The sequence below is a fragment of the Salvelinus sp. IW2-2015 genome, linkage group LG23 (assembly GCF_002910315.2).
Source record: "Salvelinus sp. IW2-2015 linkage group LG23, ASM291031v2, whole genome shotgun sequence".
Lineage (NCBI taxonomy): Eukaryota > Metazoa > Chordata > Actinopteri > Salmoniformes > Salmonidae > Salvelinus > Salvelinus sp. IW2-2015.
The window spans coordinates 29,956,175-29,981,242 of NC_036863.1; the positions used below are offsets into that span (position 1 = coordinate 29,956,175).

Sequence of the window (25,068 nt, forward strand, 5' to 3'; positions counted from 1 at the left end):
TTCCTGCAGTAGTAGGGAGCTGAGTTACTTCCTGTAGTAGTAGGGAGCTGAGTTACTTCCTGTAGTAATAGGGAGCTGAGTTACTTCCTGTAGTAATAAGTGCGCTGACTGAGGTGTTTAGTAAAGCTGGGAGGGATGGGGTCAGGGGTTGGGCTGGAGCATTTACGAAGGGGGAGTATGTAGATTATTTAAGTACATTTTCTCCCTAAGAAATCATTATTCTTTATCAACTAGTAAAGGTAATATTTCATATTCAGGTTTACTCCCCACTGGAACCGTTACACCTCCCCTCTCCATCCTACCACCCCAACCCCACCCTGTAACTCTGAGGATATATTTTTACATTTTTAAATGTAACCTTTATTTAACTAGGCAAGTCAGTTAAGAATAAATTATTATTTACAATGATGGCCTCCCCTGATACTATGGCATCCAGTGACTAAACAGTCCATCCTCCTGTACCTGTGCAGTTCTCAGTTCTAATTGAAAGTCCAGTATTTAGGGGGGTTTTGGGGTAAATGGTAGGGTCTGAGTAGCTCTCTCTCTGTTTCCTCTATCCTGCCTATGCTTCCTTGACCTTATCCTCATAGGTGCCCTTCCCCTTGTAGGCCCCCACATAGCCACTGGCATCTGGGATCTCCTCTCGCCCAGCCTTGCCCTTCCCTTTGCCAGTCTCGTCAAAACGCTCCTTGTGTGCCCCCGTGAATTTGGTGGTGTTTGTCAGTCTGTCCACCGCCGCTGCCTTGGCCACTTTCTATGAGCAGGAAAAAGAGAGAAGGAAAGAGAGATTAGCATACAAAGCAAGAAGTTACCCACCCCTTACACATATGCAAACACACAGCACACACACGGACACACACTCTTTCTCTCTCTGAGACTGTAATATTATCAGGCAGTGTGCTGCTGACAGGTAGACACTCACGGTGACGCCCGCGTTGGAGGGCTCCTTCCCTGCTATGAGGCCATAGAGCTGCTGCAGCGCCTCCTCCTGGCCCTTCCCTTTAAAACGTTTTGGGGCCAACTCTGACAGGGCCTGGCTGAATTGCTCAAAGGTGATCACACGAGCTGTCTTCGCCCTAAAATACACAGACACAAAATTTTGTATGTCATTCCTGATAAGGTATTCTGAGGTCCTCTGGCCATTTTCCCTCTCACTAGAAAGATGACTGTGGATCTTTCAGTGTGGAGATTTGAAACTGGACGGAGTCTCTCACTTGACTTTAGTGAAGACGATGTCCACGTCGGTGGCGGTGACGTTCTTGCCGTCGATGACCCGGCAGTCCTTGCAGAGTTTGGCAAAGTTCTTGCCATTCATCTCCTTCCCATTAGCCTTGGTGTCCCCATGAATGGCAAACTTCTTGAAGGCCGTCTCCACCTCTGCTTCTGATACTGAGCCCTCTGCCATTCTGTCCTATACAGAGAGGGAGGGGGAGAGAGGGATGATGAGAGCGAGAGATGAGAGAGAAGAGGGGGGGGATGAGAGAGAGAGAGAGAGAGAGAGGAGAGAGAGAGAGAGAGAGAGAGAGAGAGAGAGAGAGAGAGAGAGAGAGAGGAGAGAGCAGAGAGGAGATGAGAGAGAGGTGGGATGATGAGAGAGAGTGTGAAGAGAGAGAGAGAGAGAGAGAGAGAGAGAGAGAGGAGATGATGAGAGAGAGAGAGATAGAGTGGAGATGAGAGAGAGAGGAGAGAGATGATGAGAGGGAGGGGGGAGGTGAGAGAAGAGGAGAGGGGTGATGAGAGAGAGGGGGGTGATGAGAGAGAGAGAGAGAGGGAGAGATGATGAGAGGGAGGGGGTGAGAGAGGGGGGTGATGAGAGAGAGGGGGGTATAGAGAGAGGGGAGGATGATGAGAGGGGGGGGATGATGAGCGAGAGAGAGAGGGAGGATAATGAGAGAGAGAGAGAAGCGAGAGGGATGAGAGAGAGGGTGGATGATGAGATAGAGAGAGAGAGAGAGAGAGAGAGAGAGAGAGAGAGAGAGAGAGGGAGAGAGAGAGAGAGAGAGAGAGAGAGAGAGAGAGAGAGAGAGAGAGAGAGAGAGAGAGAGAGGAGAGAGAGAGAGAGAGAGAGAGAGAGAGAGAGAGAGAGGGAGAGATAGAGAAGTGAATGATGAAAGAGAGAGATGAATGAGAGGAGGGGTACAACATTAAGGATGGGATGTACGAGAAAGGCATACAGTTGGAATGGTTGTTGTTTCTCACAAAAGACCAAAGTGAGCCATGCCAATGCATAAATATTGAAATAAATTGGGAGGACGACGGTCAGACCAAACAGAACAGGAAATGAGGTATTAAGTATTGGGAGAGATTTGGTCGTTAAGGCAAGACATTCAGCACACCATGTCTTCTGGGCATTACTCACATATTCACTTGTTTGTAATGAATCCATTAGCTGGATTGATTCCCTGCCCCGCCAAGAAATGGCTGCTGTGGCGCTGACTTATGGTGAACACACACACCCATATCCACACACCAACACACACACACACACACACACACACACACACACACACACACACACACACACACACACACACACACACACACACACACACACACACACACACACACACACACACACACACACACAACCCAGCACACAACACACACACACACACACACACACACACACACATCTTGAACTGTTACTGTTGTTTCAGCTACTCTCTGGCAGCTACTTAATTAAATAACATTCCATGATGTATCATTCCTGGAGAGCAGCCTGTTGTTGGGGAAAATATCTCAATTATTTTCACTAAATGAGGCTCCAGACTGCTCACGTTCTCTGTTTTATAATGGGTCTTGTCCATTTATGATGGCTAACAAGTTCATGTATTTTATCCAAAACTGGGCCATTGAGCATTTGATATTCAAAATGTAAAGAAATATTATTATATCTTGAAGTAATTTTTTACAGTACAGGAACATTCCACAAGTTAAACACAAATATTATGCAATATAGCCCCATGACATATAATATACACTGAGTGTACAAAACATTAAGAACACATTCTTTTGCCCTCAGAACAGCCCTGAATTCACATGGATTCTACAAGGTGTCGAAAGCCTTCCAACGGGATGCTGGACCATGTTGAGTCCAATGCTTCCCACAATTGTGTCAAGTCGGCTGGAAGTCCTTTTGGGGGGTGGACCATTCTTGATACACACAAGAAACTGTTGAGTGTGAAAAACCCAGCAGCGTTGCAGTTCTTGACACACTCAAACCGGTGCACCTGGCACCTACTGCCATACCCTGTTCAAAGGCACTTAAATATTTTGTCTTGCCCATTCACCCTCTGCATGGCACACATACACAATCCATGTCTTAATTGTCTCTAGGATTAAAAATCTTTCTTTAACCTGTTTCCTCCCCTTCATCTATATTGATTAAAGTGTATTTAACAAGTGACATCAATAAGGGATCATAGCTTTTGCCTGGATCCACCTGGTCAGTTGATGTCATGGAAAGAGCAGGTGTTCCTAATGTTTTGTACACTCAGTGTATATATGTCTACACGTATGTACATTTCAAATAAAGTATAACGACGGAGTCTAGTAAAGATGCCTGAAAGTAAGCACAAAAGAAAAGTAAACCAAAAAGAGGACAGTGAGCACATTAAATGATGTCAAACAAATGGCTTCTCATTTCTATGATTTTCCGTCATGCATTGTGTTTGAACCTCTTCATTTCTGGTCCATAGACTAAGGTACAGGATAACTATAAATATAGACATGTTTACCTTTTAGGTGAAGGGATGCTGAGTGATGATGCTGGGGATGCCCGTGCTAATGCTGTGTGTCCTCTTCCTAGCCCTGCCACTCACACCACCTTCACAATGATGAGAGAGATGGCGAGAGAGGGGAGGGAGATGAAGAACAGAGGGTGGGGAGAGAGAGAGCACAGACCAGCACAAGCCATGACATCATATGCTGCCTGTCACTCTTGGGCGCATGCGTTCGCTCGTTCACTCCCTCTTTCTCCCCCTCCCGGGCTCCTTCCCCCTCCCCTCTCTGTCCTTTGTGATTTGGCTCACAACTGGTGCAACCACGCCCTGTCCTCTGTCTGTTCGCTGTCTGCCTGTCCAGAACAACAAAGAGGGCCTTTGTTTTGACAAACATGAAGAACAACCTATAAATGAGGACAGCACTATACTGTACATAAACAGTAAACATCTAATACTTGTATTTATTTATTTAACCTTTATTCAACTAGGCAAGTCAGTTGAGAACAAATTCTTATTTACAACAACTACCCAGGACGACGCTGGACTAATTAATTGTGCGTCGCCCTATGGGACTCCCAATCACGGTCGGACGTGATGCAGCCTGGATTCAAAGCAGGTACTGCCGTGATGCCTCTTGCACTGAGATACAGTGTCTTTGACCCCTGCGACACTCAGGAGCATATTTAAACTAACATGATACACAAATCCATACGCAGCAATTCTGTTAATTTGTTTCTATTCACTGCCTTTCGCTCTGCATATTATGTTTTTTTAACACTGACTCAATCATAACCCTCACCCCATGTTTGACACATCTTTAACACATGGCCATTACAATTGAACAGTGAAACCCATTCGTTTAATGAGAAAGGATGTTGGATGAAACCCCACCCTCTAGTGGCTAATCTGGTACTGGCACTACGAATATCATGTGGATAATGTTCTGTTCCGTTCTAGAGAGTGGGAATAATCTAGAATAATGTTCTGTTTACAAGATACATATACAGTTGAAGTCGGAAGTTTACATACACTTAGGTTGGAGTCATTAAAACTTGTTTTTCAACCACTCCACAAATTTCTTGGTAACAAACTATAGTTTTGGTAAGTCGGTTAGGACATCTACTTTGTAATTTTTACAACAGTTGTTTACAGACAGATCATTTCACTTATAATTCACTGTATCACAATTCCAGTGGGTCAGAAGTATACATACACTAAGTTGACTGTGCCTTTAAACAGCTTGAAAAACTACAGAAAATGATGTCATGGCTTTAGAAGCTTCTGATAGGCTAATTGATATAATTTGAGTCAATTGGAGGTGTACCTGTAGATGTATTTCAAGGCCTACCTTCAAACTCAGTGCCTCTTTGCTTGACATCATGGGAAAATCAAAAGAAAAAATTGTAGACCTCCACAAGTCTGATTCATCCTTGGGAGAAATTTCCAAACGCCTGAAGGTACCACGTTCATCTGTACAAACAATAGTACGCAAGTATAAACCCCATGGGACCTTGCAGCCATCATACTGCTCAGGAAGGAGACGCGTTCTGTCTCCTAGAGATGAACGTACTGTGGTGTGAAAAGTGCAAATCAATCCCAGAACAACAGCAAAGGACCTTGTGAAGATGCTGGAGGAAACAGGTACAAAAGTATCTATATCCACAGTAAAACGAGTCCTATATTGACATAACCTGAAAGGCCGTCCAGCAAGGAAGAAGCCACTGCTCCCAAACCGCCATAAAAAAGCCAGACTACGGTTTGCAACTGCACATTGGGACAAATTTCGTACTTTTTGGAGAAATACCCTCTGGTCTGATGAAACAAAAATAGAACTGTTTTGCCATAATGACCATCGCTATGTTTGGAGGAAAAAGGGGAGGCTTGCAAGCCGAAGAACACCATCCCAACCGTGAATCACGGGGGTGGGAGCATCATGTTGTGGGGTGCTTTGCTGCAGGAGGGACTGGTGCACTTCACAAAATAGATGGCWTCATGAGGGAGGAAAGCGATGTGGATATATTGAAGCAACATCTCAAGACATCAGTTAGGAAGTTAAAGCTTGGTCACAAATGGGTTTTCCAAATGAACAATGACCCCAGCATTCTTCCAAAGATGTGGCAATATGGCTTAAGGACAACAAAGTCAAGGTATTGGAGTGGCCATCACAAAGCCCTGACCTCAATCCTATAGAAAATGTGTGGGCAGAACTGAAAAAGCATGTGCGAGCAAGGAGGCCTACAAACCTGACTCAGTTACACAAGTTCTGTCAGGAGGAATGGGCAAAAATTCACCCAACTTATTGTGGAAGCTTGTGGAAGGCTACCCAAAACGTTTGACCCAAGTTAAACAATTTAAAGGCAATTCTACCAAATACTAATTGAGTGTATGTAAACTTCTGAACCACTGTGAATGTGATGAAAGAAATAAAAGCTGAAATAAATCATTCTTTCTATTATTGTTCTGACATTTCACATTCTTAAAATAAAGTGGTGATACTAACTGAACTAAGTCAGGGAATTTTTACTAGGATTAAATCTCAGGAATTGTGAATAACTGAGTTTAAATGTATTTGGCTAAGGTGTATGTAAACTTCCGACTTCAACTGTAGATGATTAAACTGTGTGATTCAGAGGGCATGTTTCACCCAGATGGGACAGGCAGAGATTTGACCTTGTCCTTTAGGCTATGTTTACTGTAACTGTGCTGTGTGCGTATAAACATTATGGTGCTGTGTCCTAGATTTGGTGTTCTCAAACCTCTCCTCAGGGACTCCCAGACGTTCCATGTATTTGAACTATTCCACAGCTAGCACAGCTGATTCATATAGTCAACCAATCATCAAGCCCTTGACTAGGTGAATCAGGTGAGTTAGTTCAGGGCTACAACAAAATTGGGAAACATCTGGGGGTCCCAGAGGAGAGGTTTGAGAACCACTGTCCTAGATTTATTTTACAGAGAAGAAGCAGGACAGACTGTTTTGACTGTGGACGTTGTCAGCCACCATTAAACTCTCACTGCTGTTATGTCAACAAAAAAATCTATGTGTCTTTTCATGTATTCTCTGTTTACACTAAAACACAGCCTCACCTTTAAATACCTGTGGAAGGGGACTGGGCTCTGGCTTTACTCTCTTTAAACACAGGTCAGTGGAGAATGATTCTGTGATCAGTCAGTACTTTTCTCCTAACAGGTTATTTCCCTGTCTCAGACAGTCTGACCCAGCAGGACCATGGCTGAGTCTAACTTCCCCCTGCCTCCAGATGGCTACACATGCCTTCTGTGTGCAGACATGCTGCGAGACCCCGTCACCATCTCCTGTGGAGACACCTACTGCCTGGAGTGCATCAAGATCTACTGGGACCAGTACGACCACCTGGGGGTGTACAGCTGCCCCCAGTGCCGGGCCACTTTCAGCCCTCGCCCCGTGCTGAGGCGCAATGTGCCCAACGTGACCCAGGAGCTTGAGCTGCAGCCCTTCCCCTACCTCCAGAGGGATTCCCTGTGTGACTTCTGTGTAGGCCGCCGCAGCAAGGCTGTCAAGTCCTGCCTGATGTGCCTGGCCTACTACTGCGAGACACACGTCAAGCCTCACTACGAGTCGGCCACCTTCAAGAGGCACAAGCTGGTGGATGAGACGGGTCACCTGGACAGGAAAATCTGTCCGCAGCACCAGAAGGGCCTGGAGCTCTTCTGTCGCTCGGACCAGATGTGTATCTGTGTGCTGTGTACCGTCAGGGAGCACCGCAGCCACAACATAATTTCTGCTGAGGAGGAGCGAGCTGAGAAACAGGCAAGACTGCTCTTACACACTGGAACAATCTACCCTCGCTGCTCTACCAGTACATGACAACTGCAATGCTATGGTTGAAATTCATTTGAAACTTCTAAAGACAAAAAGGTCTTATGGTTCCTCTTCCTCTTCTTCTTCTCCTTTAACAGAAAAACCTGGCAGTGACCCAGTCTGAGGTCCAGCACATCATTCAGGAGCGGATGAAGGAACTGCAGGAGTTGAGACACAATGTTGACGTTCTCAAGGTTAGGTCCATTTCCATTTCCTTGGTCAATTTATGGTACTTTTTATGAGACTACATCCCTTTAATTTAGCACCATAGTATCATTCATTATACATGTTGGACCATATATTGCCATAGAGACACTAAATCAATCATTACAATTGTGTTTGCAATGTTTTGTTTTTAATTATATATATATAAATATATATAACACAATGATATTTGTGTAATATGCAGTATCTCCCTCCCCTAACGTCAGAGCAATGCCCAGCGGGTGATATCGGACAGTGATAAGATCTTCAGTGAGATGTTGCAGGCAGTGGAGCGATGGCACGTTGAGGTGAGCCAGCTGACCAAGGCCAACATGCAGGTGGCCATGTCACAGGCTGAGGGATACGTGGAGCGGCTGGAGCAGGAGATCCTGGAGCTGCAGCGCAAAGATGTTGAGCTGCGCCAGATCCTGGACACAGAGGACAACATCCACTTCCTACAGGTAGTGGACTAGAGGGAGGGGGGACTCTGGGCTGTCGGAACAAGGATCAGTACAATATTCAACTAATTATTATGAATCTAGCATTGGCATTACAATGAAAAGCAAGTCTATTCAATTCAAATATGTTATTCTCCTTGTGTCTATTTAATGAAAAATGACTCACTGAAACAGTATTTCATATCTTACTTCGGCACTACGTAGAGTTTCCCCACGCTGTGTGTTCCTCCTGAGCCCACGGTGCCCAAAGTACTAATCAACCCCCAGTTCTCCTTCGGAGAGATCACGAAGACTGCCACCGACATGAAGGAGCATCTAGATGACATCTGTAAGAAGGAGCTGAGCCAAATCTCCAAGCTAGGTTAGTATATTAATGCGACTTAGACGCCTACAACACAGCCTTTGTACAGCAACAATATAGCATTAGATTGTGATAACCAACTGTCATTTTACATTTACAGTAAGTGATACCCCTGTGTACATACTTTCACCAAGAGGTGGAGACAAACAATTCAAAGGTATATATTTATGAAGTTTACATTGGTTTATTATCTGTGAAAAATTATAATTTTTCAGTCTGAATACTCTGATGATATAATCCATATTTTGTTCCGGCACTAATACAGCACCCTCCAGGGCAGATTTTCAGGAACCCAAAACTAGAGCAGACTTCTTGAGATGTGAGTGGTCTGTTCTTGTCTGTTCTTCATACCAACTCAATCATATCATTTTCTGATAACGCCAATAAATATTACTTTTCCCTCAGATTCCTGTCCGCTCACCTTTGACCCCAACACAGCCTACAAAGAACTGGTTCTGTTTGAGGGGAACCACAAAGTAATGCGGAAGAAGACAGTCCAGTTTTACCCGGAACACCCCGAGCGATTCGARGGTTTCTCTCAGGTTCTATGCAGGGAGTCACTGGGTGGGTTCAGGTACTACTGGGAAGCAGAGTGGAGCGGGGAGTTCTCCATCGGAGTGGCCTACAAGAGCATCAGCCGCAAGAGTAAGAACTCTCACAGTCTGCTGGGCTACAACGACAAGTCCTGGAGCCTGCTCTGCTCTGACTCGGGCTACTCCGCATGGCACAACAAGATGGACAAAGACCTGCCAGAGGCCCCACGGGCCACACGGGTTGGAGTGTACCTGGACTACACTGCCAACACGGTGGCCTTCTACTCTGTGTCAGAGGCCATGGAGCTGATCCACAAATTCAAGGCCCAGTTCTCTGAGCCCCTGTATGCAGGCTTTGGAGTGGGTTCTACTGTGTCCCTCTGCCAACTAAAGGAGAACCTCCAACCTTACCGAGCTCAGTGATAACAGACTGAGGGGCATCTACTCAGTGAAAATACAACTATGTAAACTACACATTGCTAATGTTGCACACATTATTATGAAACATTTCAATTTAACACATTTCAATAAAATATAAAACCGTATGAGTGAAGAGTTAAGTATATTGCAAATGATAAAAACAGAAACTATAATCAAATCATTCCTTTGACTTTATTACTGTGACATGTAATCTTAGTCAAAGAAAATTCCTAAATTGGAAATATATCAATGGTTCTCTTTACAAACTGTGCAAGTAAATAAATATGAACATCCTCCAGCTATAGTATCTGATACAAATGTGTATACAGTGCATTCGAAAAGTATTCAGACCCCTTCCCTTTTTCAACATCTTGATACAATATAGCCTTATTCTATATACACACAATACCCCATAATGACAAAGTGAAAACAGGTTGACATTTTTGCAAATTTATTACAAATAAAAAAACAGAAATTGAGCTCAGGTGCATCCTGTTTCCATTTATAKWTTTTTTGATGTTTCTACAACTTGATTGGAGTCCACCTGTGTTAAATTCAATTGATTGGACATGATTTGGAAAGGCACACACCTGTCTATTTAAGGTCCCACAGTTGACAGTGCATGTCAGAGCAAAAAACAAGCCATGAGGTCGAAGGAAATATCCGTAGAGCTCCGAGACAGGATTGTGTCGAAGGTAAATGTCTGGGCAAGAGTACCAAAAATTACTGCAGCAAGAACACAGTGGCCTCCATCATTTTAAAATGAAAGAAGTTTGGAATCACCAAGACTCTTCCTAGAGCTAGCTGACTGGCCGGCCAAACTGAGCAATCGGGAGAGAAGGGCCTTGGTCAGGGAGGTGACTAAGAACCTGATGGTTACTGACAGAGCTCCAGAGTTCCTCTGTGGATATGGGAGAACCTTCTAGAAGGACAACCATCTCTGCAGCATTCCAACAATCAGGCCTTTATGGTAGAGTGGCCAGACGGAAGCCACTCCTCAGTAAAAGGCATATGACAGCCCGCTTGGAGTTTGCCAAAAGGCACCTAAAGGACTCTCAGACCATGAGAAACAAGATTCTCTTGTCTGATGAAACCAAGATTGAAGTCTTTGGCCTGAATGCCAAGTGTCACGTATGGAGGAAACCTGACATCATCCCGAAGGTGAAGCGTGGTGGCAGCATCATCATGCTGCGGGGATGTTTTTCAGCGGCAGGGACTGGGAGACTAGTCAAGATTGAGGGAAAGATGAACGGAGCAAAGTACAGAGATATCCTTGATGAAAACCTGCTCCAGAGTGCTCAGGACCTTAGACTGGGGAGAGTGTTCACCTTCCAACAGGACAACGACCCTAAGTACACAGTCAAGACAACGCAGGAGTGGCTTCAGGAACAAGTCTCTGAAAGAGCTTGAGAGGATCTGCAGAGAAGAATGTGAGAAACTCCCCAAATACAGGTGTGCCAAGCTTATAGCGTCATGCCAAAGAAGACTCAAGGCTCCAATCGCTGCCAAAGGTGCTTCAACAAAGTACTGAGTAAAGGGTCTGAATACTTACAGTAACCAGTCAAAGTTGTCACACCGACTCATTCAAGGGGTTTTCTTTATTTTTACAATTTTCTACATTGTAGAATAATAGTGAAGATATCAAAACTATGAAATAACACATATGGAATCAAGTAGTAACCGGAAAAGTGTGAAACAAATCAAAATATATTTTATATTTGAGATTCTTCAAGTAGCCACCCTTTGCCTTGATGACAGCTTTGCATAACCTTGGCATTCTCTCAACCAGCTTCATGAGGTAGTCACCTGGAATGCATTTCAGTTAACAGGTGTGCCTTGTTTAAAGTTAATTTGTGGAATTTCTTTCAATCTTAATGTGTTTGAGCCAATCAGTTGTGTTGTTACAAGGTAGGGGTGGTATACAGAATATAGCCCTATTTGGTAAAAGACCAAGTCCATATTATGGCAAGAACAGCTCAAATAAGCAAAGAGAAACGACAGTCCATCATTACTTTAAGACACGAAGGTCAATCAATACGGAAAATTTCAAGAACTTTGAAAGTGTCTTCAAGTGCAGTCACAAAAGCCATCAAGCGCTATTATGAAACGATCTCATGAGGACCGCCACAGGAAAGGAAGACCCAGAGTTCCCTCTACTGCAGAGGATAAGTTCATTAGAGTTACCAACCTCAGAAATTGCAACCCAAATAAATGCTTCAGAGTTCAAGTAACAGACACATCTCAACATCAACTTTTCAGAGGAAACTGCATGAAAAGCAGGCCTTCATGGTCGAATTGCTGCAAAGAAACTACTACTAAAGGACACCAAAAAGAAGAAGAGACTTGCTTGGGCCGAGAAACACGACAATGGACATTAGACGGGTAGAAATCTGTCCTTTGGTCTGACGAGTCCAAATGTTAGATTTTTTATTCCAACCGCTGTCTTTGAGATGCAGAGTAGGTGAACAAATGATCTCCGCATGTGTGGTTCCCACTGTGAAGCATGGATGTTACGTTCCCCAGTTTCTGTGTTGTAGTTTGTATTTGAGTGTGTGTGTTTCAGGAGATGGCTTCCTGAAATTCTCCCCAAGTAGCTGATTGGTCGGCCCCAATTGATGATTGGAGAGCTGACTCCGCCCCCTCGTCAAGACGCAGCTGTCTCTAATTACCAATGCCTTCTGAAGCTATAAAAGCCAGTGTTCTGTTGTTCAGAAGAGAGAGATCATAGGCAGGCTGAGATCATTGCAGAAATATTGATTGTGATTTAGAGAGATCATATTTAGTGTTGGTTGTTTATCAGAAAGCGATTTGGTATGTACTGTGTTAGTTTGTTGCATTATCAGATAGAGCTTATTTGATGTCCTTGGTTTCTTAGTTTGTTTGAGTAATTGTTTGTTATTCTGTTTCATTTGTTCCCAGGGGGGAAGGAAGGGGAAGGCACCTAGGGAGTGCTTAGGCAAGAGGCCCGCGGGCATACATATACCTGTAGTATATTCACTGTCTAGGCACACTAGGTAAGACCTGGGTGGACCACCCCCTGTATTTTAGTTAGTGCACCAGGTGGTGTTAAGTAGTGGGTAGGCAGGTTAGATAGAGGGGGAGCCTTGACATTTACTTTCTTTGCTTTGGTTCCGTCCAGCCCCTTTTCCCCATATTACCGTGTAAAGGAATAAAATCCTAGTAAACGGTCTATTCTGCCTTTTGTCGTCCTTTCTCACACCTACAGTCCCATACCTCTTTCACTTCACAGAGTTGAGTTGTAGCAGGGTGTTGCTCTTCATAGAGGCGTGCGTAACAATGGAGTAGGTGTGATGGTGCTTTGTTGGTGACACTGTCTGTGATTTATTTAGAATTCAAGGCACACTTAACCAGCATGTCTACCACAGCATTCTGCAGCGTTACGCCATCCCATCTGGTTTGCGCTTAGTGGGACTATCATTTGTTTTCAACAGGACAATGACCCAACATACCTCCAGGCTGTGTAAGGGCTATTTGACCAAGGAGGAGAGTGAAGGAGTGCTGCATCAGATGACCTGGCCTCCACAATCACCCGACCTCAACCCAATTCAGATGGTTTGGGATGAGTTGTACCGCAGAGTAAAGGAAAAGCAGCCAACAAGTGCTCAGTATATGTCAGAACTCCTTCAAGACTGTGTGTGCAAAGCTGTCATTAAGGCAAAGGGTGGCTACTTTGAAAAATCTAAAATATATTTTGATTTGCTTAACACTTTTGGTTACTACATGATTCCATGTGTTATTTCATAGATTTTATGTCTTAACTATTATTCTACAATGTAGAAAATAGTCAAAAAGAAAAACCCTTGAATGAAGGTGTCCAAGCTTTTGACTGGTACTATGCATAAAACATTGATTCTAAAAATACAGTACACTGTCACAATGTGTTCTGATCTCTGTTCTGAAAATAAGTACTACTGTGATCACAAACAACTAATAAATAATTAAAGATGAACTATCACAATATCAAAATGCATGAAATACCTCTATCTTGGCTCAAGGATATCTACAAAAAAGAATAAATAAAGAACAAGTAATTTGAGCTTGTTTACATGGAAACATGGGAGAGATGTTCCACCAACCAGTTCACCTGTGAAACCCAAAACAGTGTCCTCTTATGGAACACACCAACAGAAAACACTGGTAGTTCTCACAAATAAATCTGCCTACGTAGGACATTTACAGAGAAAGCCACCTGACCAGTCCTACTTCAAGTCCTTGTTGTGTGTCAATTCTCACGAGGCCTCCTCCCAGCCAGGTGAAGTGCTGATAGTTATAGAGTATCAACGTGAGTGAGAGAGGTGACGTGCCCCTGGCCCTGTCCCTGGCTTGCTGTGGGAAACCTGGTGCCTCTTCATGGTGTCTTTGAGTTTGAAGGTCTGTCCACAGTCAGTACATTGAAAGGGTCTCTCCCAGGAGTGGATGCGTGTGTGTTTGTTGAGGGTGCGGCGGTGGCAGAAGGCCTTCCCACACACCCCACAGACGAAGGGCCTCGCTCCCGTGTGAATGTTCCTATGCTCCTCCAGGTTCCTCTGCTGGGCGAAGCAGCAGCCACAGTCTGGGCACTGATGGGAGGGTGAGGGTGATGGCGGGCGAGTGTGGAAGGAGGGTGAAGGAACACCCGAGAGGGTCCCCCAGGTCAACTGTCCATCTTCAGAGATTAGCCTTGTGTACCTGGCAGTAAGGTCAGTCTCGTCACTAGAAGCATTACTCCGCAGTCCGTCTATCACTGGGCTGTCCTGGACATGTGAATGATAGGCGTCAGGAGCTAGGGGTGGGGGTGACTGTGGAGAGGGGATCTGACTGGACACTGTGGGTGTTGGATGCGTGTACATGGTGGAGGAGAGAGGGTTGTTTCTGGGAAGGAAGATGTAAGGTGTGTCCACAGACATGCTTTCATGTTCTGTTGTTCTCACAGACATTTGGATGGGCTCTGGAGGAGCACTCTCCTGATGCCAGTCAGGATCTTCCACTTCCTGCTTACACACAAAGATGGACCCTTCCTCTGGGCCCCTCTTATGCTCGTCCTGCTCCTCCTGATAGCTGGTCATCCCCACGTCAGGAATCTCCAGGCTGAAATGGACAGACTCCAGTTTAACTGTCTCCAGCTGGTTGAGAAATGACTTGGTCAAAGCATCTGGCTGATCACTGGTGCTCTGCATCTTGACACTCCTTTAAATTCAAAAAATGAAATACAATCAAGGGCACTTACATTTCAAGAGATGAAGGTTAATCATAGTGAATCGTTATGATCTGAATGTGACTAAAAAATTAAAAACTTAAGACACTGAGGATGATAGAATAACTGAAGAAACGATAAGCTCAATAGCAGCCACACATTGACCTACCCTTGTTCTTGTGCCTCTGTTGAGCTCTGTGCTGTGTCTGTCTGTGTAGGGGCAGGCGAAGAGACGGTGAAGACCCCAGACCCAAGCAGCTGCTCAGCCATGCTGATTGCTTCCTCCATATCCCTGGGCTGCTGCTTTTGCACCCAGGCACCAGCCTCCTTTGGCAACAGGGACAGAAACTGCTCCATGGCAACACACTGCTCTACTTGTGCAGCAGTCCTTAGGTCAGGCCTAAGCCAGTGCTTAGCAGCTGAGTCAAGCTTCTGCCCCAGCTCTCTGGCTCCCTTTTGGGTGTCGTACCTCAGGGACAGGAAGTCCTGCCTGCTCTTGTCCTCCACAGTCCACATCTGTCCCTGTACCCTGGTCTGGGAGGCATTAGTCAACCCCTGGGGTCTGATCGGTTGACTCTTCTTCTGTGTCTCCTCTTGCAGCAGCCCAGCCAGCCTAGCAACCCAGTCCTCCGGGTCTTTATCTCTCCCTGTTGTCATCCCAGGCCTTCTCTGTTCCTCTTCATCCTGTAGTGAAGACCGGTCAAGGGTTTTGGTTAAACCATCCTTGACCAGCTGGCTGAGGACCTTGGCCTGGATCTCCCCCTGTCTGGTAAGCGCTGTCAGCTGTTGTTTATGCACATCCAGCAGGGACACCAGGAACTCAACCACATTCATATTGATTGCAGGTGCCTATGGTGAGAGCAGTAAAATAAAAAAATAGACTACTGGATCACAAAGGCATATATTACCCCAAAATCATTGCTAGCTAATTATTAGAGTCAAATTTCCAGTAGCTTCACTGCAACTTAACTAGTTAGCAAGGTGGACAACGTTAAGTGGATGATATAAACGTTTTTTTTTTTTAAATGACAGCAAAATGATATTATCTGAAAAGGTATTACACAGAATAGAACATAACTCAAAGTAATAGAAGTTACCTGTGATTGTTAATTACTCGCCGTTGACGTTTCAGTAGCTAGCTAGCTACAAATAATATTTTGACAACAATGGACGAGAGGAATGTTTACAATGTTACACCACACAGGCGTCGTCACAATCAAATGGTACCCCCCGGAAACAATAGAAAACGGGTTACGTAACGTTAACTAGCTAACTGTAGACTAACGTGCACGAAATACAATACGAGTAAAATACCAAAAGAAGCCTTAGCCTCACGGTCAGTAACGTTATTTTTCTACCTGTGGTTTTGGTCAGCTTGATAGTCGGTGAAAGTTGTCTATAGCCTGTCTTGTCAGCTAACGTTAACTTAGCTAGCCTACTGAACTGAGCTAACGTTAGTTAGTTAGCTAACGTTATCCCTCATCCAGAGAACATTTAAATGAGCTAGCTAGCTAGATGTACAGCCTTTTAAACTTTCACAACCTCTTGGATCACGTGTTAGAAACATAGCCAATTAAGGCTGAGTTGGCTATCAACATTTTATTTTCACAGAATGTATTATAAAGTTACACCCAAGTTATCGCCATTGCCCAGTGGCACAATCATTACCAAATGTTTGTAATCATAGAGACTCCAAGAGTGGAACCATGGAAGTGGTGCGGTTATTTACAAACCTACTAGCAGTGCACAGACAGCAGCTACAGGCCCTGACTGTACATGGAGAGATCCAGACTCTATGGTACAGTTACTGGAGAAGGAGGAGCTCAGGAGAATGGAGCCCAATGTGAAGCTGGAGGAAGTGGAGGATCAAGCCTGAGCCCAGTCAGGGCAGAACAGAGGCTACAACAGCAGGGCTTCAGCTCTATGAGGTATGACCCAGAGAGGCCACCCAGGGAGCTGGGGCAAGGGCTGGAGAGTGCTGCCCATTACTGGCTCCGAGGAGGACAGCTGTGGATGTGGTGAGGTGTGTGGCCCTGCAGAGTTTTGTATCCCTCCTGCCCAAAGACGTTGGCGACTGAGTGCTGAAACAGTGCCCCCAGGAGATGGAGGAAACTATCTGCATGGCTAAGGAGTACCTGAACAACACACCTGGGGAGTAGAGCAGTGAGATGGACAACCACTCTGATGGAGAAGGGTACTCTGTAGACCAACAGAGAGAAGGAGCAGCAGGGTACGGAGTGTTTCTTACACTCAAATATGTTGCCTACAAATATTGTGGGTTTATTGGAATGCATTTGTTGATATGTCTATTTCAATTTATTTTCAGACATGCAGAACCTAAAGTTAACTGTGAGAAGATTAAAGTCACAGGACTGTGGCCAAGGTTGTTTCTGAAGAGGATAGACGTGTCCAGTCTGCCAGTACTTTAGTTTCAATATAGATGCCAGACATCTGGATGACATTTACAGTGAGGATAGGAGACTTGATGGGGAAGATGATTTTGCTGAACATGAGGACTGGGTTAAGGAGGAGATAAAATACAATAGCCAGTCTGAGGTAAAGGTTGAGATTGGGTCAGCCTCTGAGATGGGACAGTCTGTTGACATGGCTAGAAATACTGAGAAGGTTGAGAGGGGTCAGCTAAGAAACATAGCAAATCAGATGCCTGTCTCTGGGAGGGTCAAGAGATGTGTATCTGCCCATCATCTCCTCGTCCAGCCCTAACACCGCTGAGAGAGACCCTCTCCTACCTGAAACGTAAAAACAAAGGATCCCCCCCATAGACCAAGCCACTGCTGTCCTGACTGTGGTAAGAACTACAAACAGGCTGACTTTGTCAGTAAACACAGTTGCAGTGCCTTCCCTAAATTCCACTGTCCTGACTGTGACCAAACCTTTACTTCTTAAACATGCCTGACCCACCACCGCAGAATCAATAATACAGTTGTGGGCTGCCCTGAGTGTGGAAAGCAGTTCAGGGACAAGTATAATCAAAAATGTTATGAGGACCCACACAGGTGAGACCCCTTATACATGTACAGACTGCGGGGACGTCTGTTTTCAGCTGAAAGGGCTGCAGGAGAAACAGCAACATCCACACAGGAGAAAGGCCATTCCGCTGCAGTGTGTGTGGGATGGCTTCCATCACAGCCGCAACCTGACAAAACACAAGCTTCTTCACTCCCAGGCGAAGCCCTTCCTCTGTACCCGCTGTGGAAAGATTTTTAACCTCAATGACAAGATGCTGAGGCATCTGAGGACGGTGCACGATGAAAGCATGTTCTCTTGGATGTGGTACAGAGGAAGGGCATCTTCCCCTAACCCTGCCTTGTTAATAATGCTTACATCTCAGATCCTTTCAACTGCTTTAGTCCCAAACCAGCTAACTAAATTACTCCATATGTTCAACAATAAACATTTAACATCAGCCTACTTTAGTGGACATTATTTATTATCCACATTAATCTAGCAACATTTAAGTTACTACACCAGTTTCCCCATGATGAACATTTAAAGAAGCACAAAGACTATTTTGGATCTACAGACTGAGTCCCTGGCAAGTGTGACCAATGAGTGTAGATACTATGATTGTAACGGGCGGCAGGTAGCCTAGTGGTTATAGGTTGCTGGATCAACCCAAAGGTTGCTGGATCAAATCCCTGAGCTATTCTGTTCCACGGGTGCCATGGATGTCGATTAAGGCAGTCAACACACTTGAGTTGTATAACTGACTAGGTATCTTTCCCTAAAGATTGGTCAGAAGCAGCTGAATGGATTGTACAATAGCCTGAGAAACTGTCAAATTCTATGCACAAATTGGTTTACATCCCTGTTAGTGAGCATTTCTCCTTTGCCAGGATAATCCATCCACCTGACAGGTGTGGCATATTAAACAGCATGATCATTACACTTTTCCCCATTGTGCTGGGGACACTAAAAGGCCACTCTAAAATGTGCAGTTTTGTCCCAAAACACAATGCCACATGTCTCAAGTTGAGGGAGCCTGCAATTGGCATGCTGACTGTAGGAATGTCCAGCCGAGCTGTTGTCAAGATAATTTAATGTTAATTTCTCTACCATAAGAGACTTATTTAAATTGACTTATTTCCTCAAATGAACTGTAACTCAGTAAAATCTTTGAAATTGTTGCATTTTGCGTTAATATTTTTGTTCAGTATAATTATGTAGCCTCGGCTCCTGGATGCTGTAACTGCAATCTGTATCGAAGCTGTGCATGGAAGTAACGCTTGGCTACAACTTTGATACAGAATCCATACTGATGAGTGTTCAGGGAAAATAAACAGCAGACACTGCATATCCTCTTAATACTCTATACATTTTACAGTTTTATTACAATAATCATGTAGACATCATGCTCCTGCTGACGAGCAAATACAGAGGCATCCTAGCCTATCAAATCACCAATCAATCCTTTTTCAAAAGAATACAAAAATAAGTCAAAAATACAGAAAGCAAATATACACCAGATTAAACCCTTGTTCTGGAGGGTCTCAGTGTCTGCTTTTTGTAGCTCCGTCTTTAATTTGTGAACTGTACATCAAATGAACTGAATGACATCACTCCAGGGTATTCCAGGGATAGTCATCAGGCCCTGGTTAGAGCACTCATAGTCAGGGACTGATTCATTACTAAATTGTCACATCACATTACCCTCTACCCATGTGATAGGTCAAAAAAATCTCAACTCATATAGACTTGCAGAGGTTCCCAAATGCCGTTAAACGATCATTTATTTAAACTTGAAGCAAAGATGATTTAGCAAAGTGTTGAGTTTGCCCCTATCTTTTCTCCTCCCATCCCTTGTTAACTACTTACCTTGGCATGCATAAACCTCTACCTTATGTACATTCACATCTTCCCCTAACCCTGCCTTGTTAATAATGCTAACATCTCAGATCCTTCTAACTGCTTTAGTCCCAAACCCACATCTCTCATCAATAGCCTTAAAGATAGAGTCCGCAGTAGGGGAAACTGRGCCACGGCTGTTTTTGTTTTGTTGACGAAGCAGAGCTGGGGAGCGTTGGGTCTCGTGGTAAAAATAAATGCACTATATACACACTGCTGTTCTATCTCGCGTCCAATCATGTCCGAGAGAAAAACACAGTTCATTGTTTGCAGTAACTTCTTTGTTGTTGTCATATCGCAAACAGGTGTGGCAGTTTCACCATGAAGGACTCCAGCTTTAAAGTTGGAATCTGTAGTGGTGAAACTGGCAACTAGTTTGACAGAACACAGCTTTTGTTTGGATCATTCTCCCATGCGTAAGGTAGGCAAAACTAGTCTTGGCAAGCTTAGCTCCAGACAAACACTAAAACCATGTGACCCAACTAACATTAGCTTACCCCCTGCACAATGTAAAGGAACTAAATTGACACAGGAACAACTTATCAATTAAATCGAATGACTTAAGTCCTGACTGGGTTGAGAACTGGACCTACTCAGCAGCCTTGCTATATACAATTTACAGACACACAAACCACACACACAAATGCACATCAATCGCTTAGCCCAACAGCAGCGCCATTATTCCATGTGGCTCAGGTTCCATGTTCATTGTTAGTGCACTCGTTGTCCATTGATAACAACGTCATCAAACTCCTACAGGAGGCAAACGCAGAGAACAGCAGAGTTAATATGACTCCAATGTCATGGAGTCATATAAACCCAATAATAACACTTACAGCCATGATGGACACTGTGTGACTTCTGAAATGTCAATACATCTATGACAGACAAATAAAGAAGTTCATATCTGCAGTGCCAACTAACTCCCCCAGACCACCCTCACCTCTTCACTCTCCCTCTCCTCTTCGTCCTGGGCCTGTGTGTCAGAGGCCCCTCCAGCCTTGAGCAGGGCCTGTACCTCCTTGTTGGGCCTGTGCAGGGAGCAGTAGAGGGCTGTGTGGCCTGCATAGGAGGGCTGGTCTACATTGGCTCCCCTATGCAGCAGTAACTGCACCACCCTGGGGCTCTGTGACTCCACGGCCCAGTGGAGAGGGGAACGGCCTGAGCCTGGGTCCTGGGGGGGCAGAAAGGGAGAGAGAGGCAGRGAGTGGATCATCATAACCTTTAAGTGTAATTATCTTGCTCAGCAGGTGAGGGGACCTCTATTGACTTTAATGAATGAAGTGCTGAGGCATGTTGGAACCCAGCAGGCATGGAAGACCCACCCTGTCTATATCAGTCTGATATAGTAACTACTGTGGGCTACTCACCCTCTGGTTAACATCAGCTCCTGCCTCAATCAGCATGCTGATTATGTCCTCCTTGCCCCTCTGTACTGCCAAATGCAGTGCACTCACCCCTAAAAGAGGGAAAGAAAGAGGGAGGGTGACATTACAAATAGAGAAACCTAAAAGGTAAAACAGGGATGATAAAGTTACAGTATGCAAAGTTTCTAACGGTACAACGACAGGCTACACGTCGTCTGGGCGATCTGTGTACCTGAGTAGTTGGTGACGTGTAGATAGTCGGTGCTCTGGCAGTTGGAGGTGATCTCTCGTACACAGTCCTGCCTCAACTCCCTGACAGCCAAGTGCAGCGGTGTGTTCCCTCCTCTCTCCTGGAGCTCAGCACTCGCACCGCCCCACAGCAGCCCCCGCACACACTGGGACTGGTCCACTATGACAGCCAGGTGGAGGGCAGTCTGYCAGAGGAAGTAAGGAGGAGGAAGAAAAGAAGTGGACATTGAAAATAGAGGAAAACACAATAGAGACAAAAAGTCCCCAAAGTAGGAGATTTGAGAGGGCCAAATGAAGAGTGAGGAGAGCAAGAAAATGCAAGTGGACACATGTTAATTACATGTTAATAAACCCTCCAATGATGGTGTGGCTGATCTCAGCTCAGAAGAGCAGTGTGTCCATGTGCTTACCTGTCCCAAGTGGTTCTGGATGTCCAGGTAAGGCACCCAGCTCCTGTCCAGAGCTATCACCCCCAGTAAGTATTGTACGAAGGCCCAGTGCTCGTGGATAAGAGCCAAGTGAAGAGCCCTATGAGCAAAGGAGATGTTTGAGATAACAATGACAAATAGCCAACAAACTGCTGTTCATTATGTGAATAGWAACGAGAGCATACTCACGTGTCTCCATCCTCAGACACAAAGTTCAGTGTGTTGAGCATCTCGTCTCTCCTCTGTCTTTCCTCCTCCAGGCTCGGTGCTGCTTGCCTCCCACAGTCATCGACTGTGTAACTGATAACTGGTTCATTCAGGTGCATGGTCCCCAGCCCCTGTGATATACTCCCCACCGTCTCATCTGTAATTGAGTCCCCTATAGCGGAGTCCAACCTCTCTCCACCACCCAGTGAACTAAAGTCCATAGGGTGCTTGTCAGTGTCATCCAGTGAGGAGTAGGAGGCCGTGTGAGGGGACCTGGGCCCCCAGGTTTTGGATGTCTCATTGCTGAAGGAGTCATCCAGGCTCAGCGCTGTTCCACTCAGACATTCTAGCCCACTGTCGCACCAATCATCCGGTGCAGAAGTACCCAGAGTTTCGTGTTTGTCAAGCCCGAAGCCAAGTATAGGCCGTGCATGCTGCTTTCCAAAATCGCACCTGGGCTGAATACCAGCCATTACGAATACTGTTGCTAGCTAGCTATTCGTTTTTTATAATAGACTCTTTTGCAACAGCTGGTTAAAATCGATTGATTTTAGTAACCAGACAGTTTGCGAAAGCAATGTAGCAGGCTAGCTGTGCTTTCAAGCTGGTAACTGATGTCCAAGCAGTTAGTTAGCTAGCTAGCACGCTAAAGGTGCTAGAGGACCAAGTCTACGAAAACAGCACAGGGCGCTGCATCTAAGCTCTAACTGATATCATCAAAGTTCATCTTCACCTGATAAGGTTTTTCACGGAGTCACGGAGTAAAATAAATWTAAACGTTACCGTGCTAAATTGTTTACAGGTCAAGTCGTCTCGCGAAAGGAGATGTCCTGGGGAATTCCCAAGCCTCTCCAGCCAAGTCTGTTAGAAGGAGTAGGTCCTGTGCGCATGCGTGCAGATCCGATAGGTCCTTTATTACTGTACCACGGATAGAACAATGAGAAAAACATATTTGACTGTACTGCTCTTATAGTGAGATTAAATCAACGTTTATTGGTCGCGTACACAGTTTAGCAGATGTTACACCGGGTGCAGCGAAATGCTTATGTTACTAGCTCCTAACAATACAGTAAAATGTCAAACAAGTACACAAATAATAATAAAAATGTAAAAAACACAACACACACTAAGAATGATATGTACAGCAGTAGATATATTAGTGAGCTATGTCAAGAATCCAGTATATAWGTACATAGTACAAAACCCCACGGCAAAATTAATATAATTGAAGGAACTTTGCGGAATATAAATATCGACTATAGTTCAAAAGTTTGGGGTCACTTAGAAATGTCCTTGTTTTTGAAAGAAAAGCAAATTTTTTGTCCATTAAAATAACATCAAATTGATCAGAAATACAGTGTAGACATTGTTAATGTTGTCAATGACTATTGTGGCTGGAAATTGCAGATTTCTTTTATGGAATATCTACATAGAAATACAGAGGCCCATTATCAGCAACCATCACTCTTGTGTTCCAATGGCATGTTGTGTTATATAATCCAAGCTTATAATTTTAAAAGGCTAATTGATCATTAGAAAACCCTTTTGTAATTATGTTAGCACAACTGTTCTGATTAAAGAAGCAATAAAACTGGCCTTCTTCAGACTAGTTGAGTATCTGGAGCATCAGAATTTGTGGGTTCAATTACAGGCTCAAAATAGCCAGAAACAAAGAACTTTCTTCTGAAACTCGTCAGTCTATTCTTGTTCTGAYAAATGAAGGCTATTCCATGCGAGCAATTGCCAAGAAACTAAAGATCTCGTACAACGCTGTGTACTACTCCCTTCACAGAATAGCGCAAACTGGCTCTAACCAGAATAGAACGAGGAGTGGGAGGCCCTGGTGCACAACTGAGCAAGAGGACAAGTACATTAGAGTGTCTAGTTTGAGAAACAGACGCCTCACAAGTCCTCAACTGGCAGCTTCATTAAATAGTACCCGCAAAACACCAGTCTCAACGTCAAAAGTGAAGAGGCGACTCCGGGATGCTGGCCTTCTAGGCAGAGTTGCACAGAAAAAGCCATATCTCGGAATGGACAATAAAAAGAAAAGATTAAGATGGGCAAAAGAACACAGACACTGGACAGAGGAACTCTGCCTAGAAGGCCAGCATCCCGGAGTCGTCTCTTCACTGTTGACGTTGAGACAGGTGTTTTGTGGGTACTATTTAAAACTTATTCGGGATCGGCGTCCCTTCCATGGGACGGTTGATCTAACGTAGGCTAATGCGATTAGCATGAGGTTGTAAGTAACAAGAACATTTCCCAGGACATACACATGTCTGATATTGGCAGAAAGCTTAAATTCTTGTTGATCTAACTGCACTGTCCAATTTACAGTAGCAATTACAGTGAAAGAATACCATGCTATTGTTTGAGGAGAGTGCACAATTTTGAACATAAAAGTTATTAATAAACAAATTAGGCATATTTGGGCTGTCTTGATTTWAAAAAATTGAACAGAAATGCAATGGTTCATTGGATCACTCTAAAACCTTGCACATACACTGCTGCCATTTAGTGGCCAAAATGTATATTGCACCTGGGCTGGAATAATACATTATGGCCTTTCTCTTGCATTTCAAAGATGAAAAATAATACAAAAGAACGGTTGGTCTTTTCRTTGTATTATCTTTTACCAGATATATTGTGTTATATTCTCCTACATTCCAAGAGAAGCCAGACTTCCAGCAAAAATGTCCCAATTAAAAAACATCAAATAATATGTCTTTGGTCTCTGTCTTTCATAATTTTCCTTCAATTCGCAAGAGGCTGAATGTATCTCACAGGATAAAGCATCTGACAGAGCGAAACAGCGCCCCTCTGTCTCTCTACGTGTATCCCATCTATCTGAAGCGATCTGAACTCCCTTGAAAAAAATGGGAAAAAAGTATAACAAATTTGCCAATCAGCGTTGAGCTAAACCGAGCGAGCTCAACTGTGAATGGTTCTGGCGCACCCAAAAAAATTATCAAGGAAAGACAGTTCGGATTTGGCGTTACTCCTATCAAATCCCATTGAGAGCATATGTCATTGACAGAAAAATCTTGAATTGTTGCAACTCGTTGTGTTGGGCCTTTCCTAATTTAGCCATGGATGGAGATAGGGATTTGGACTTCTGGTTTTACTTAATTCTCTGTACTGGCCAATGATTATAACGGCGATTCTGATCCGACCATTAATCCATACATTGTTGTGCCCCTGGCCTGAGAGGATGG

At 44.4% G+C, this 25,068-nt stretch overlaps 4 protein-coding genes across 6 annotated transcripts; 1 reads left to right on the plus strand and 3 right to left on the minus strand.

Annotated features, from left to right (window-relative positions):
* Positions 1–17: 17 nt before the first annotated feature.
* Positions 18–3,837, minus strand: LOC111950683 (tubulin polymerization-promoting protein family member 3). Of its 2 annotated transcripts, none has more exons than XM_023968472.2 (4): positions 3,738–3,837; positions 1,215–1,411; positions 923–1,076; positions 18–754 (listed from the first exon to the last, which is right to left on the minus strand). In XM_023968472.2, exons 2-4 carry the CDS (start codon positions 1,403–1,405, stop codon positions 563–565), a joined length of 537 nt encoding a protein of 178 aa, XP_023824240.1. In that variant the 5' UTR covers positions 1,406–1,411; positions 3,738–3,837; the 3' UTR covers positions 18–562. The 2 variants fall into 2 exon arrangements, with proteins under 2 accessions (XP_023824240.1, XP_023824241.1); XM_023968473.3 differs by having other exon boundaries at positions 1,215–1,406; positions 3,738–3,827.
* A 410-nt stretch (positions 3,838–4,247) lies between these two features.
* LOC111950682 (tripartite motif-containing protein 16) lies at positions 4,248–10,018 on the plus strand. Its single transcript, XM_023968471.2, has 8 exons — positions 4,248–4,338; positions 6,931–7,512; positions 7,662–7,757; positions 7,995–8,228; positions 8,430–8,586; positions 8,687–8,743; positions 8,852–8,905; positions 8,992–10,018. Exons 2-8 carry the CDS (start codon positions 6,952–6,954, stop codon positions 9,540–9,542), a joined length of 1,710 nt encoding a protein of 569 aa, XP_023824239.1. The 5' UTR covers positions 4,248–4,338; positions 6,931–6,951; the 3' UTR covers positions 9,543–10,018.
* A 3,726-nt stretch (positions 10,019–13,744) lies between these two features.
* LOC111950994 (zinc finger and SCAN domain-containing protein 23-like) lies at positions 13,745–16,179 on the minus strand. 2 transcript variants are annotated; one of them, XM_023968945.2, is made up of 3 exons: positions 16,092–16,179; positions 14,903–15,582; positions 13,745–14,726 (listed from the first exon to the last, which is right to left on the minus strand). In XM_023968945.2, the coding sequence occupies exons 2-3, from the start codon at positions 15,565–15,567 to the stop codon at positions 13,838–13,840; spliced, it is 1,554 nt and encodes a 517-aa protein (XP_023824713.1). In that variant the 5' UTR covers positions 15,568–15,582; positions 16,092–16,179; the 3' UTR covers positions 13,745–13,837. The 2 variants fall into 2 exon arrangements, with proteins under 2 accessions (XP_023824713.1, XP_023824712.1); XM_023968944.2 differs by lacking the exon at positions 16,092–16,179 and adding an exon at positions 15,831–15,914.
* A 3,559-nt stretch (positions 16,180–19,738) lies between these two features.
* Positions 19,739–22,783, minus strand: LOC111950733 (NF-kappa-B inhibitor alpha). Its single transcript, XM_023968580.2, has 6 exons — positions 21,833–22,783; positions 21,626–21,743; positions 21,199–21,400; positions 20,970–21,058; positions 20,543–20,773; positions 19,739–20,352 (listed from the first exon to the last, which is right to left on the minus strand). The coding sequence occupies exons 1-6, from the start codon at positions 22,321–22,323 to the stop codon at positions 20,311–20,313; spliced, it is 1,173 nt and encodes a 390-aa protein (XP_023824348.1). The 5' UTR covers positions 22,324–22,783; the 3' UTR covers positions 19,739–20,310.
* Between the last annotated feature and the right edge of the window lie 2,285 nt (positions 22,784–25,068).

What these genes read in the sequence shown, in the direction of transcription:
- LOC111950994 (XM_023968945.2), bottom strand. Translation starts at nt 15,567, where the DNA reads ATGAATGTGGTTGAGTTCCTGGTGTCCCTGCTGGATGTGCATAAACAA. An exon ending in ACAGAGGCACAAGAACAAGG is followed by an intron (nt 14,727 to 14,902) that starts GTAGGTCAATGT and finishes TTGAATTTAAAG; the next exon opens with GAGTGTCAAGATGCAGAGCA.
- LOC111950733 (XM_023968580.2), bottom strand. Translation starts at nt 22,323, where the DNA reads ATGGCTGGTATTCAGCCCAGGTGCGATTTTGGAAAGCAGCATGCACGG. An exon ending in GTGTCTGAGGATGGAGACAC is followed by an intron (nt 21,744 to 21,832) that starts GTGAGTATGCTC and finishes CTTTGCTCATAG; the next exon opens with GGCTCTTCACTTGGCTCTTA. An exon ending in GAGCTGATGTTAACCAGAGG is followed by an intron (nt 20,774 to 20,969) that starts GTGAGTAGCCCA and finishes CTGCCCCCCCAG; the next exon opens with GACCCAGGCTCAGGCCGTTC.
- LOC111950683 (XM_023968472.2), bottom strand. Translation starts at nt 1,405, where the DNA reads ATGGCAGAGGGCTCAGTATCAGAAGCAGAGGTGGAGACGGCCTTCAAG. An exon ending in ATCGTCTTCACTAAAGTCAA is followed by an intron (nt 1,077 to 1,214) that starts GTGAGAGACTCC and finishes TGTGTATTTTAG; the next exon opens with GGCGAAGACAGCTCGTGTGA. An exon ending in CCTCCAACGCGGGCGTCACC is followed by an intron (nt 755 to 922) that starts GTGAGTGTCTAC and finishes TCCTGCTCATAG; the next exon opens with AAAGTGGCCAAGGCAGCGGC.